We start from the raw sequence: 12,387 nt of genomic DNA on the forward strand, positions 1-12,387 counted from the left end.
GCGCCCGCAGCCCTTCGCCTCCCGGCTCTCCCATGATCGTCCAGTGTCTTTTGGCTGTGCGAGGCCTCCACAGGTACCTCCCGTGCGCGGGCTAACCTTGACCGTGGGCGGGGGTCTTCTGCCTGGTCAGTGCCAGGCGCCCCGGGCCCAGCCTTTCCCAGCAGCACCCCTACGACGCTCCTGGAACCTTCCCTCCCCACCGCCCTGTTGGTCTACCCCAAGGGACACCTGGCGCGGGAACGTGGGGCCACCTTTCCTTTCCCTTTGTTTGGGACTGCCTCGACTGCAAGCAGTCAGACTGGTCAGAGGCCCGGCCCGAAGGAGTGCAGAAAGATGATGGGAATAAAATCGTTGGACTTTGACCCCCATCCGGAACTGCAGACCTGTCGTTAAAAGTGAGGGCAGCTGTAGACTCAGATAACAATTCTCATTTACTCCTCGTGTGCATCGTTGGCACACAGATCGTTTAACATCCACGCAGAATGGAATCGCTATAATTTTGCTGCTTATTTCTGTCCATGCTTTCTAATTTCCTTTTCATTTACTTCTTCCGTATAACACATTGTGCTTCTTGCCGGGGCTACTTGACATGGCCCAAAATGGAGGAAAAGATTGCTTGGACACGGTTTGGGGCAGCTTCAGCGCTGTTTTGGATAGATTACTTAGCGCCTAACCACACCCCTCTGCAATAGACTAGTAGCAAGATGGTGAGTGAGAGAATGAAATTCTTTTCCCCGCTGCGACGGATGGAGTGGTTTTCAGAAACAATGAGATTATCACCCGCATTCCCAAATCTAGCTTTCAACTGAAAATCCGAATGAAGAACCAACAGAAAAAGGTAGATCCTTATAAAACCACTTTAGAACGTAGCAATCAGCATGTAAGCTTTTTAACAGTTTTCTGTTGTACGTTGCCACTCATGCTGATGAGTCTTTATAGTTTTGGTGCATTGGGAACCATAAAATAAACATAAAGAGTTCATGTGATTATTTTGGCCATATTTCAATCTGTCCTTTTAGTCTGCAGGCTGTAGGTGGTAGAGCTGTCAAATTAAGCTATACCAGCAAATGCGGAAATGTAATACAGGTGTAAGAAGAAAGAATAAATTTCATATAAGACAGTAATTCTCAAACTTTTTAGTCTCAGGATCTCTTTACCACTCAAAAATTACTGAGGACCTAAGAACTTCTGTTTATATGGGTTATATCTTTCCATCTTTACTGTATTAGAAATGAAACCAGGGAGATTTAAAAGTATTTATTTGTTTCTTTTTAAACAGTATTACATTTGTTACATGCCTAAGATTTTTAATGAAAAATGACCATTTTCCAAAATGTTCCTAAAAAAATCACTGAGAAGGGTGACATTATGGATTTTTTTCCTTGGGTGTGTGTGTGTGTGTGTGTGTGGTAAAATATAGATAAAATTTATCATTTTAATCATCTTTAGGTGCATAATTCAGGGGCATTGAGTGCATTCACATTGTTATGTAACCATCGCCACTATTCATCTCCAGAACTTTTTTATTATTCCAAACTGAAACTCTGCATGGGGATTAAACAATAACTTTTCATTATCCCCTCTTCCAGTCTCTGGTAATCACTATTCTCTCTCCCTCTTTGAATGTGACTATTTTAGGTTCTTCATACTAGTGGAATCTTAGAATATGTGTTCTTCTGGGACTGGCTTATTTCTCTCAGCAATGTGTCTTTAACCTTCATCCATGTCGTAGCATGTGTCAGAATATCCTTTTTTAAGGCAGAATACATTCTGTAGTACGGATATACCACGTTTTATTTGTCCAGTTGTCCATCCATGGACATTGGGTTGTTTCTACTTTTCGGCTATTTGGAATAATGCTGCCGTGATCGTTGGTGTGCACACATCTGTACAGTGTCTACTTTCAGTTCTCCAGAATGTGTGCCTAGAAGGGGGATTACTGAATCATATGGTAATTTTATGTTTAATTTTTGAGGAACCAGCATACTATTTTCCACAGCAGCTATACCATTTTACACTCCTTTGGCAAAGCATAAGAGTTCTAGTTTCTTCGCATCTTCATCAACACTTATTTTCCGTTTTGCTTTTAAAAAAAAAAAAAAAAAAGAACCATCCTAGGAGTGGCACTGTTTTGTACTTTTGCAAAACAAATGTATGACTTAATAGAAGATAGCTGGATTCTTACATCTGCTTCCTTCCACATTTTTTCTGTTGTACTGGTTTTTTTGGTTTAAGAAAATTGAGAAAATCCCACCCATCATATGTAGTTGTAAAAAGAGAAGTATTTTAATAGACTTTTTTAGATAATCATGGATATTCTTTGATATCACATCAGAGTTTGACAAGTGGTAGGATGGTTACAATGTGAAACATGAAACTATCAATGTACTTTTTTTACTGTTACATTAAAATCCATGGGTCTGTCTTACAATTTGAACGAATCTTTAACCTATGCATGATTTTGTAATATCAGACACTTATCATTTGGAAAATTGTGGCTCACTGTGTTACACATATCTTTCTAGTGTTCTAAGGTGCCTAGAGTTTTATCTACCATTGCTTTTCACCATCAGTGCAGATGTCAACCAAGTGAAAAAGGTAGATAATGTCTTAGTATTTTTATGAAATTCTTTCAACCTCATGTACTTCTTAAAATGGTCTCAAGAACTACTGCCCATATGCTCATCCAGGAATGCAGACCACATTTTGAGAACTACTGATACGTGTTATCCAGATTCTTTGTTTATGCGTGGAAGGAAATAAACATAAAAAACCATACAGTTGTTACTTTTTTAGGAGTTAGCAATCTACCATGAATATATCAACGTTTTTGTTACTTAAGGGCATGCTGCTGCTGCTGCTAAGTCGCTTCAGTCGTGTCCAACTCTGTTCGACCCCATAGAGGGCAGCCCATCAGGCTCCCCCGTCCCTGGGATTCTCCAGGCAAGAACACTGGAGTGGGTTGCCATTTCCTTCTCCAATGTATGAAAGTGAAAAGTGAAAGTGAAGTCGCTCAGTCGTGTCCGACTCTTAGTGACCCCATGACCTGCAGCCTACCAGGCTCCTCCGCCCATGGGATTTGCCAGGCAAGAGTACTGGAGTGGGGTGCCATCACCTTCTATATTGCAGTTAATTAGTGTACTCTATAATGATCCAGTAGTCATCAACCCCAGGCTCTTAAGAAAGACTTAGTAACAGAATCTCTGTTTCAAAACCTGTATCTTCCTTAAAGAGTAAGTACTTGACCACATGGAAGGCCCTCTGTGTACTCCTGATCATCTTCCTGTTCCCTCTGACACTTGGGAATTCATTTTAGTGTTACATGAGTAACTAGGTAACTGGCTTATGATATCTTTTGGGTTTTCCTGAAGGCAGAGTTACTATAGACCCCCTTCCCGAAGCCAGCGTGGCAGCCAGGATCATTGATTGGGGTATTTAGCCAATTTCTTGGGAATAAGTAGACTGGGAATCTGGAGATTGAATTGTAGTTGCTGTTCATCTAACCTTGTGACCTTAATTAAATCACCCAAGTTCTCGGATTTCTCTTGAATTTCTTATTTTGTAAAATGAAAAGGAGTAGGTAAAATGATGTCTAAGATTTCTTTCAGCTCTTGTTGTCATTGCAGTTAAACCAGGAGAATTTCCCCTCATGGAGGCCAGATTGCAGACAGAGCATGTGAGCCACGCAAAAGCTGATGTATATTATAAAGTAAGGGATGGTTGGGATGGTCAGAGAAATGAGAGAAATGATTCAACAGTGCTTAGTCCAAATTATAGCTATGACAGCGCTAATTTCATCTTTCCGTTAAAGAACCTTGATTTGTAAAATTATGATAGCAACACATATTCCCTGTAGTAGTTGTTGTTCAGTCACTAAGTCATATCTGACTCTTTGTAGCATACCAGGCTCCCCTGTCCTTCACCATCTCCTGGAGTTTGCTTAAATCAGGTCTGTTGAGTCGGTGATGCTATCTAACCTAACCATCTATTGATAAGCAAAAGAAAATATACACAATTCACCTATCCAGAAGAAGTCATTAATAGCTTCTAAAATATTTTTTGTAGAGAGACATATTTTTACAAATATGAGATTATATAATACTTATTCTATAATCTTTCTGTAATATAAACATCATTCCATAATACAAATACCTATAATGTAGTTCATTTGTGGGAGATTTGGTAATCCACTAAACCCTATTTTTTGGACATACCAACTATTTCCAACTTTCTACTATGAGTAAAAGTGCTAAGATCAACATTCTAGCTATCGAATTTTTAAGTCCTTAATTATTTCCATAGCCAGAGTTCTTAATGATGGAATTTGAACATCAAACGGTATACATATCCTTCAGGCTTTTGTTGCTTGCTACATATTCTCCTCCAAAATATTTCTACCAAAGTATGCTTTTATCAGCAGAATGTGCAATGTTTGTTTCCTACACCTTTACTAACACTGAGCATTTTAGTATTTTTTATCCTTACCAATTTGATAAGTGGAAACATTATAAAAGTTGTTTGCTTTCTGATGTGAGAATTTATTCATATGGGAAATCTTAGAAAGTCAAACAAATTAAATTACAGCCATCCATAACTTAAACAATATTTATGTATCTGACTATAATTAAATAAAATTGAGGTTCTCCCCCCAAATCCAGTATATGTATGCCCCAAATTTTTAGAGAAGGAAATGGCAACCCACTCCAGTGTTCTTGCCTGGAGAATCCCAGGGACGGGGGAGCCTCGTGGGCTGCTGTCTATGGGGTCGCACAGAGTCAGACATGACTGAAGCGACTTAGCAGCAAATTTTTAGAGCAATGGTGCTAGAAAAAGAAAAATTGACTAATAAAAGGAAAGGTTAGTAGTTACCAATTACGAAAGGCTAGACTGAGATTATTTATAGAAATGGATTTTTAAAAGTTGGAAGATTTATTTTGATCTTTGTTGTTTTTGTTCGGTCACCTCTTTGGTTAAGACAAAGCACAGAACTTCCTGGAGAAGGAAATGGCAACCCACTCCAGTATTCCTGCCTGGAGAATCTCATGGACAGAGGAGCCTGGCAGTCCATGGGGTTGCGGAGAGTCGGACATGACTGAGCAACTAATGCACAACACACAGAGCTTCCATAGGGAGAAGCACCTAGATTAAAATCTGAAGAACCAAAGAAATTGGTGTTTATTGAGTACATATTGTACAATATATCCATAAGCCTCTGCATTAGAAATGCCTATGGCCAGGCATTCTAGACTAGATTATACAGGCTATAGTAATCTGGAGCCAGTTTGCTTCAATTTGTATGCTGGCTCTGCCACTCACTAGCACTATGATCTCAGGCAAAGTTGCTTAACTTCTCTGTGTTTATTTCCTCATCTCTTAATTGGGAATTGATTGGCTGGTTTCTTCACTCACCACATATTTACTGAGCATCTAATGTGTGCCAGATAGGATTCCAGTCTAAGGATACAACAATGAACACAAAATACCTTGTGTTCATGGAGCTTACCTTTGCAGAAGAGATTACTAAGGAAAATACAGAGTGTGTTAGATGGGGAATTGTGCCAAGAACAAGAGTAGGGACTTCCCTGGTGGTCCAGTGCTTGGGAGTCTGCCTGCCAATGCAGGGGACATGGGTTCAATCCTTGGTCCGGAAAGAGCCCTCGTGCCATGGAGCAACTAAGCCCGTGTGCCACAACTGCTGAGCCCACGCTCTAGAGCCTGTGCTCCACAAGAGAAGCCAGAAGCCACTGCAATGAGAAGCCTGCACACTGCAACAAAGGGTAGCCCTCGCTGGCCATGACCAGAGAAAGCCGATGTGCAACAATGAATGAATGAATAAATAAATAAATAAATAAATTTTTTTTTTAAAGAGCAAGAGTAAAGCCAGAAACAGGGCACCCCAAAATTACAGAGATGACTGAAAAGGGCTCACTGAGAAGGTGATTTTGTGTCTCAAATATTATGTTTGAAAAGTAAGGAGGCCATTGTGACTAGAATGGAATACATTTCAGATAGGAGGGTGGGGGATGAGACAAGAGGGGGAAATTGTCCTCACCTGGACTAGAAGACCTAGTTCTCCCTTCTGCTGAGAGTCTCCTTTACTACTCACACAGAACAGTTCACTCCCAACATTTCTGGTCATGATGTGTGTGGAGGTGTTTTACCACAACAAGCAATTCTCTTATACCAACTAGGTATCCAGTAATTTAACTCAGTTCTGCCCCTTTCTACCTGGAGATGGCATCAGATTCCACAGCCCAAGTTCTCAGTCCCACAAGACTGCTCCCACCCTCCTCAGAAGGTAGCTTCACGTCCATTTGTCACCTCTTCTTCTGACCCATGGGCTGTAAATCTGAGGTTCCCGCAACCTTCTCCTTGGGGTTTATTAATTCGCTATAGCATTTCACAGAATTCAGGAAAACACATTTACCACTTTATGAAAGGATATTTTCAGGATACAGATGAGCAACTAGAGAAGGAGATGCATAGAGCAAGGTCTCCCAAGCACAAGAGGTTCCATCTCTTTGGAGTTTGGGTGTGTTCCCCTCCGGGTGTGAGTGTGTTCACTTGTGGAAGCTCTCCGAAGGGGTTTTACAGCATGTTCTTCAGGTAGGCTGATCAATCACTAACTCCATTTTTCACTCCTTCTCCCTTCTCAAGAGAATGGGGGCTGGAGCTGAAAATTCCAAGCTTTAAATCATGGCTTGGTCTTTCTAGTGACCAAGGCTCATCCCAGAGCCCACCCAGAGTCCCCTCATCAGAACAAAAGACTCCAGGGCTTCAGGAGCCTTGTATCAGGAACCAGGGTCAGAGATGGAATATTAGAACAAAAGAAGCTCTTAGCAGCTTAGGGATTTACAAGTGTTTTAGGAGCTCTGTGTCAGGAACCAGGGCCAGAGAACAATATGCATCTATTTTCTGTTAACTCACATCACCTTTTTAGATTGAGAGATAATACATGTAGAGCGCTTTGAGCATTGTCCGGCTAAATCCATTACTATGGCCCCAATAATGCATATAACAAATTAAATCTCAGTGGAGTACAAGGATAAATCTTTCCTTTTCTGACAAATCTATATGTTTGTTGGGCAGTTTTTCTGGCCCTGACTGGGCTCATTCTGCACCTCGAGTCAGCCATGGGTTGTGTAGGCAGTTCTGCTGATCTTGGACGAGCTCTCTAACATGTTTGGGGATCTAGGGTGGCCAAAGCTGAGGCCACTTGGCTCTCTGCCACATTATCTCTCATCCTCCAGGAGGCTAACTGGCTTGCTGTCATGTCAGGGTAGGCTTCCATGAGCACCAGTTCAGTTCAGTTCAGTCACTCAGTTGTGTCTGACTCTTTGCGACCGCATGAACTGCAGCACACCAGGCCTCCCTGTCCATTGCCAACTCCCGGAGTCCATCCAAACCCATGTCCATCGAGTCGGTGATGCCATCCAACCATCTTAACCTCTGTCCTCCCCGTCTCCTCCTGCCCTCAATCTTTCCCAGCATCAGGGTCCTTTCCAATGAGTCAGATCTTCGTATCAGGTGGCCAAAGTATTGGAGTTTCAGCTTCAACATCAGTCCTTCCAATGAACACCCAGGACTGATCTCCTTTAGGATGGACTGGTTGGATCTCCTTGCAGTCCAAGGGACTCTCAAAAGTCTTCTCCAACACCACAGTTCAAAAGCATCAATTCTTCAGTGCTCAGCTTTCTTCACAGTCCAACTCTCACATCCATACATGACCACAGGAAAAACCATAGCCTTGACTAAACGGACCTTTATTGACAAAGTAATGTCTCTGCTTTTTAATGTGCTGTCTAGGTTGGTCATAGCTTTCCTTCCAAGGAGTGAGTGTCTTTTAATTTCATGGCTGCAGTCACCATCTGCAGTGATTGTGGAGCCCAAAAAAAGGAAGTCTGACACTGTTTCCACTGTTTCCCCATGTATTTGCCATGAAGTGATGGGACCGGATGCCATGATCTTCGTTTTCTGGATTTTGAGCTTTAAGCCAACTTTTTCACTCTCCTCTTTTACTTTCATCAAGAGGCTCTTTAGTTCTTCTTCACTTTCTGCCATAAAGGGTGGTGTCATCTGCATATCTGAGATTATTGATATTTCTCCCAGCAATCTTGATTCCAGCTTGTGCTTCCTCCAGCCCAGCGTTTCTCATGATGTACTCCACATGTAATAAGCAGGGTGACAATATACAGCCTTGACGTACTCCTTTTCCTATTTGGAACCAGTCTGTTGTTCCATGTCCAGTTCTAACTGTTGCTTCCTGACTTGCATATAGATTTCTCAAGAGGCAGGTTGGGTGGTCTGGTATTCCTGTCTCTTTCATAATTTTCCACAGTTTATTGTGATCCATACAGTCAAAGGCTTTGAAGACCTCCTGAGGCCTAGGCTTAGAACTGGAATTCTGTCAGCTGCCACAGTTACTGGACTGGCCAAAGAAAGTCATGAGGCCATCTCAGATTCAAGAAATGGGAAAACAGATCCTGACTTTTAATGGGAGGGAATAGCAGATTCAAATTATAGGAAGGCATAAATATGTAGAGGGATGGGGCCATTTTAGCAATTAGTCTACCACATTGGCACACAAAAGCTCAATAAATATTAAATATTATTTTTATATTTGTAAGTTGCCTAGTTGTATTTTGGGGGTTTTAAATTGAGATTATTAATTTGTAAGAGCCCTTCTAGATGTCGCAGTTTTTTTGTCTTTGAATTTTGGGGTGGATTGTTATTGCTTTTTGCTTTTTTGCCCTATAAAAGTTTACATTTTTACTGTAATAAGACATATCAGTCTTTTTTCCTTTATGACTTCTGCCTTGGTCTCATGCCTAGAAAGCCCTGTCCTACTCCAAGACTGTAAGTTTTTTAGGTCACCTACATTTCTTATAGTACTCTTATGTTTTATTTTTCACAGTTAAACCCTTTCTCTGTCATGAAGACTGACATTTTTTTTTGGAAAGACTTTTTTCTAATTATTAAGTGGACCAAAAAGGAAATCAACACAGAAACTATAGTAAGTATAAGAGAAAGGCCAGCTTACTAAATATGAGTTTCAGATTTACCATAGCTTACTTTCAAAGACCCTGTCCTTTTCCACCTATTCTGAGATTTTCTATACCTCCTGCTTAGCATTCAAAAGGATAGTCTCATATTTCTTTCTACATGTAGCTGGTATCTTTGATATCTAGTCTTATTTGTCATGAAGACCAAGAGAAAATTCTTTTTCTGCCTCACATTGTAGGCAGAGCTATGGGGACTGAAATAATCATAGCCTCCAGGTAACACCTGCTTGCCGCAACGGATGACATAAATACTATAAAGCTCCATTGTCAGATCTTACATTCTAACACTGAAAATTATACATTTATACAGCATTCAGATTCTAATAGGAATTTTCTGCCAAGGCGCAACATAAAGTAACTCTTAACTATTTAAGTAAAAGAGAAGATGAATGATATTAGATTCCAACTACAAATTGGACAGCTCTTTTGGAGGTCTCATATACAGTCATTTTTTCATTTTACAAATATTTATTGAGTATCTGTTATGTTATTATTTAATCTCAATGCCACCTTATCCTAAACTATATTTACAACATTCCTATAAATCCTCCCTTTGGAGGATCCTCTGTCTCAATGACTGTCACCAGTTACCCAAGTCAAAAGACTTGTTTCTCGCCCTTTTTCCTCTAACTTTCCTATCAACTCCCAAGTCTTCAAATTCTTTCTCTTCTTTATTTGAGGTGTCACCACTATAATCCAAATCTTCATCGTCAGTCTTAGCCACAGTTTTTGCTTCCTACTTATATACTTTCCTTATGTATATAAGTAAGTATATAAGTAAACCAAGATCTTTATGAAATGTGAATGTGGTGCATCACACTCTTAAAATTCTTCTTTTGATTGCCATGAATCTTAAGATAAAATCAAACCTCATTCATATGGTTTATAAAGCCCTATACAGTTTGACCATGACTTAGCTCTCCTGGCTTCTACTCAGTGTTTTAGCCAGAGAATTCATGGTGTTCCCAGAGTAGTTGCTTAAAAAAATATATTTAGTGAATGGATGGATGAAAATATGTCATCAGTGATAATGACTTAAAATTCAGCATTCATTCCTGATACCTAAGAAATATAGGCCTAGATTTGGCATTTTTATATGGACAATGACAGTTATAACTTCCACTAGAAAGTAAATATTTCAAACTCTTTATGAAATAGCTCATTGTGAATTTCCTTATGCAAAAAAAAAAAGTTTCCAGAGGAAATTTCTATTATCTAGTTACGTAATAAAAAACTACAGTGTAGAGTAATATGCAGCAGGAAGCTAACCTGACCAACAGACTCATAGGAATGTTGAGTGTATACCAGTTGACTATGAGGCAGAAAAGAAGCTACACATTAAAAGAGATGATCTTTGTCATATTCCCTTGTCACCACAGGGGACATTCAAATAGTGACTTGGTGCCTTACAAACCCAGTTGGTGGATCTGTACAGTAATAGTCTAATTAAGGAATAAATATTGGAGAAGGAAATGGCAGCCCACTCCAGTGTTCTTGCCTAGAGAATCCCAAGGACGGGGGAGCCTGGTGGGCTATGGTGTATGGGATCACACGGAGTCAGACACGACTGAAGTGACTTAGCAGCAGCAGCATATATATTAATATGGGCTTCCCAGGTGGCTTAATGGTAGAGAATCTGCCAGCCAGTACAGGAGATGCGGGAGAAACAGGTTTGGTCCCTGGGCTAGGAAGATCCCCTGGAGGAAGAAATGGCAACCCACTCCAGTATTCTTTCCTGGAAAATCCCATGAATGGAGGAGCCTGGTGAGCTATAGTTCATAGGGTCACAAAGAATCAGACACCGCTGAGTGACTGAGCACACAATATATGTTAATATACATTAATACATTAATAGCAAAGCTTATTCTACATATGTCAACCTGGATGTGGAAGAAGTTGAAGACAGAGCCAGGCTCTGAAGTACTGGATCAGAAGCAACCTACCTGAGAAGGAACAGAAAGTGAACTTCTCCTATGTGGGTCTGGACTGGCCCAGGGCAGGGAAGCCAGACTCTCTGGGCTTGTATGACCTGGGAGCTGCTTGGGCCTGGGGAAACTCATGACAGTAAGCAGAGCATAATCCTGAGAAAAGCCAAAATACTTACTTGTTGTTCAGACCAAGTAGGTAATAACATGCAGCTTGCCCTAGCTGGTGGAAGAAGTACCCAGAAGAATGCAGAGAAGACATGATGTGGATTCATATCCCGGAACCCATCTCGTTCCTGCTCTACTGGTCTAGACCCTGTGCACCCAATGCTCTACTCCCATAACTGCACAGACGTAGCCGAAGGGAAGTAAGAACAGAACAGACCTTCTTGGAACAGCAAAAACAACCCAAGGCTACTCAGTAAGGGGTTTAGCAGCTCATCAAAAATGTTTTTAATGACATTGAAAAATTATAAAGTTACAGAAGAGACACATAGTAGAATGTGGTCGATTGAAACCTATATGTAACTTTTAAAACTTCATTCCCTCTTGCCACAAATATTAACTGAATGCAGTTACTATATGCCATAAGCATCTGAATGCAGAGTTCCAAAGAATAGCAAGGAGACATAAGAAAGGCTTCCTCAGCAATCAATGGAAAGAAAATAGAGGAAAACAACAGAATGGAAAAGACTAGAGATCTCTTCAAGAAAATTAGAGATACCAAGGGAACATTTCATGCAAAGATGGGCTCAATAAAGGACAGAAATGGTATGGACCTAACAGAAGCAGAAGATATTAAGAAGAGCTGGCAAGAATACACAGAAGAACTGTACAAAAAAGATCTTCACGACCCAGATAATCACGATGGTGTGATCACTGACCTAGAGCCAGACATCCTGGAATGTGAAGTCAAGTGGGCTTTAGACAGCATCACTACAAACTAAGCTAGTGGAGGTGATGGAATTCCATTTGAGCTATTCCAAATCCTGAAAGATGATGCTGTGAAAGTGCTGCAGTCAATATGCCAGCAAATCTGGAAAACTCCGCAGTGGCCTCAGGACTGGAAAAGGTCAGTTTTCATTCCAGTCCCAAAGAAAGGCAATGCCAAAGAATGCTCAAACTACCACACAATTGCACTCATCTCACACGCTAGTAAAGTAATGCTCAAAATTCTCCAAGCCAGGCTTCAGCAATATGTGAACCGTGAACTTCCTGATGTTCAAGCTGGTTTTAGAAAAGGCAGAGGAACCAGAGATCAAATTGCCAACATCCACTGGATCATGGAAAAAGCAAGAGAGTTCCAGAAACACATCTATTTCTGCTTTATTGACTATGCCAAAGCCTTTGACTGTGTGGATCACAATCAACTGTGGGAAATTCTGAAAGAGATGGGAATA

General features: G+C 40.7%; 1 protein-coding gene across 1 annotated transcript in view; it reads left to right on the top strand.

Annotated features, from left to right (window-relative positions):
* The first annotated feature begins 6 nt into the window (after positions 1-6).
* NLN (neurolysin (metallopeptidase M3 family)) overlaps positions 7-12,387 on the top strand; it is a 101,250-nt gene continuing 88,869 nt past the window's right edge. Inside the window, exon 1 of the mRNA XM_010845535.1 lies at positions 7-73. Within this exon, the coding sequence (XP_010843837.1) occupies positions 33-73 (41 nt within the window). The 5' untranslated portion in view covers positions 7-32. The remainder of the gene's footprint in view (positions 74-12,387) is intronic.

This window comes from Bison bison, unplaced genomic scaffold (genome assembly GCF_000754665.1).
Source record: "Bison bison bison isolate TAMUID 2011002044 unplaced genomic scaffold, Bison_UMD1.0 scf7180017864218, whole genome shotgun sequence".
In the NCBI taxonomy this organism is placed as follows: domain Eukaryota; kingdom Metazoa; phylum Chordata; class Mammalia; order Artiodactyla; family Bovidae; genus Bison; species Bison bison.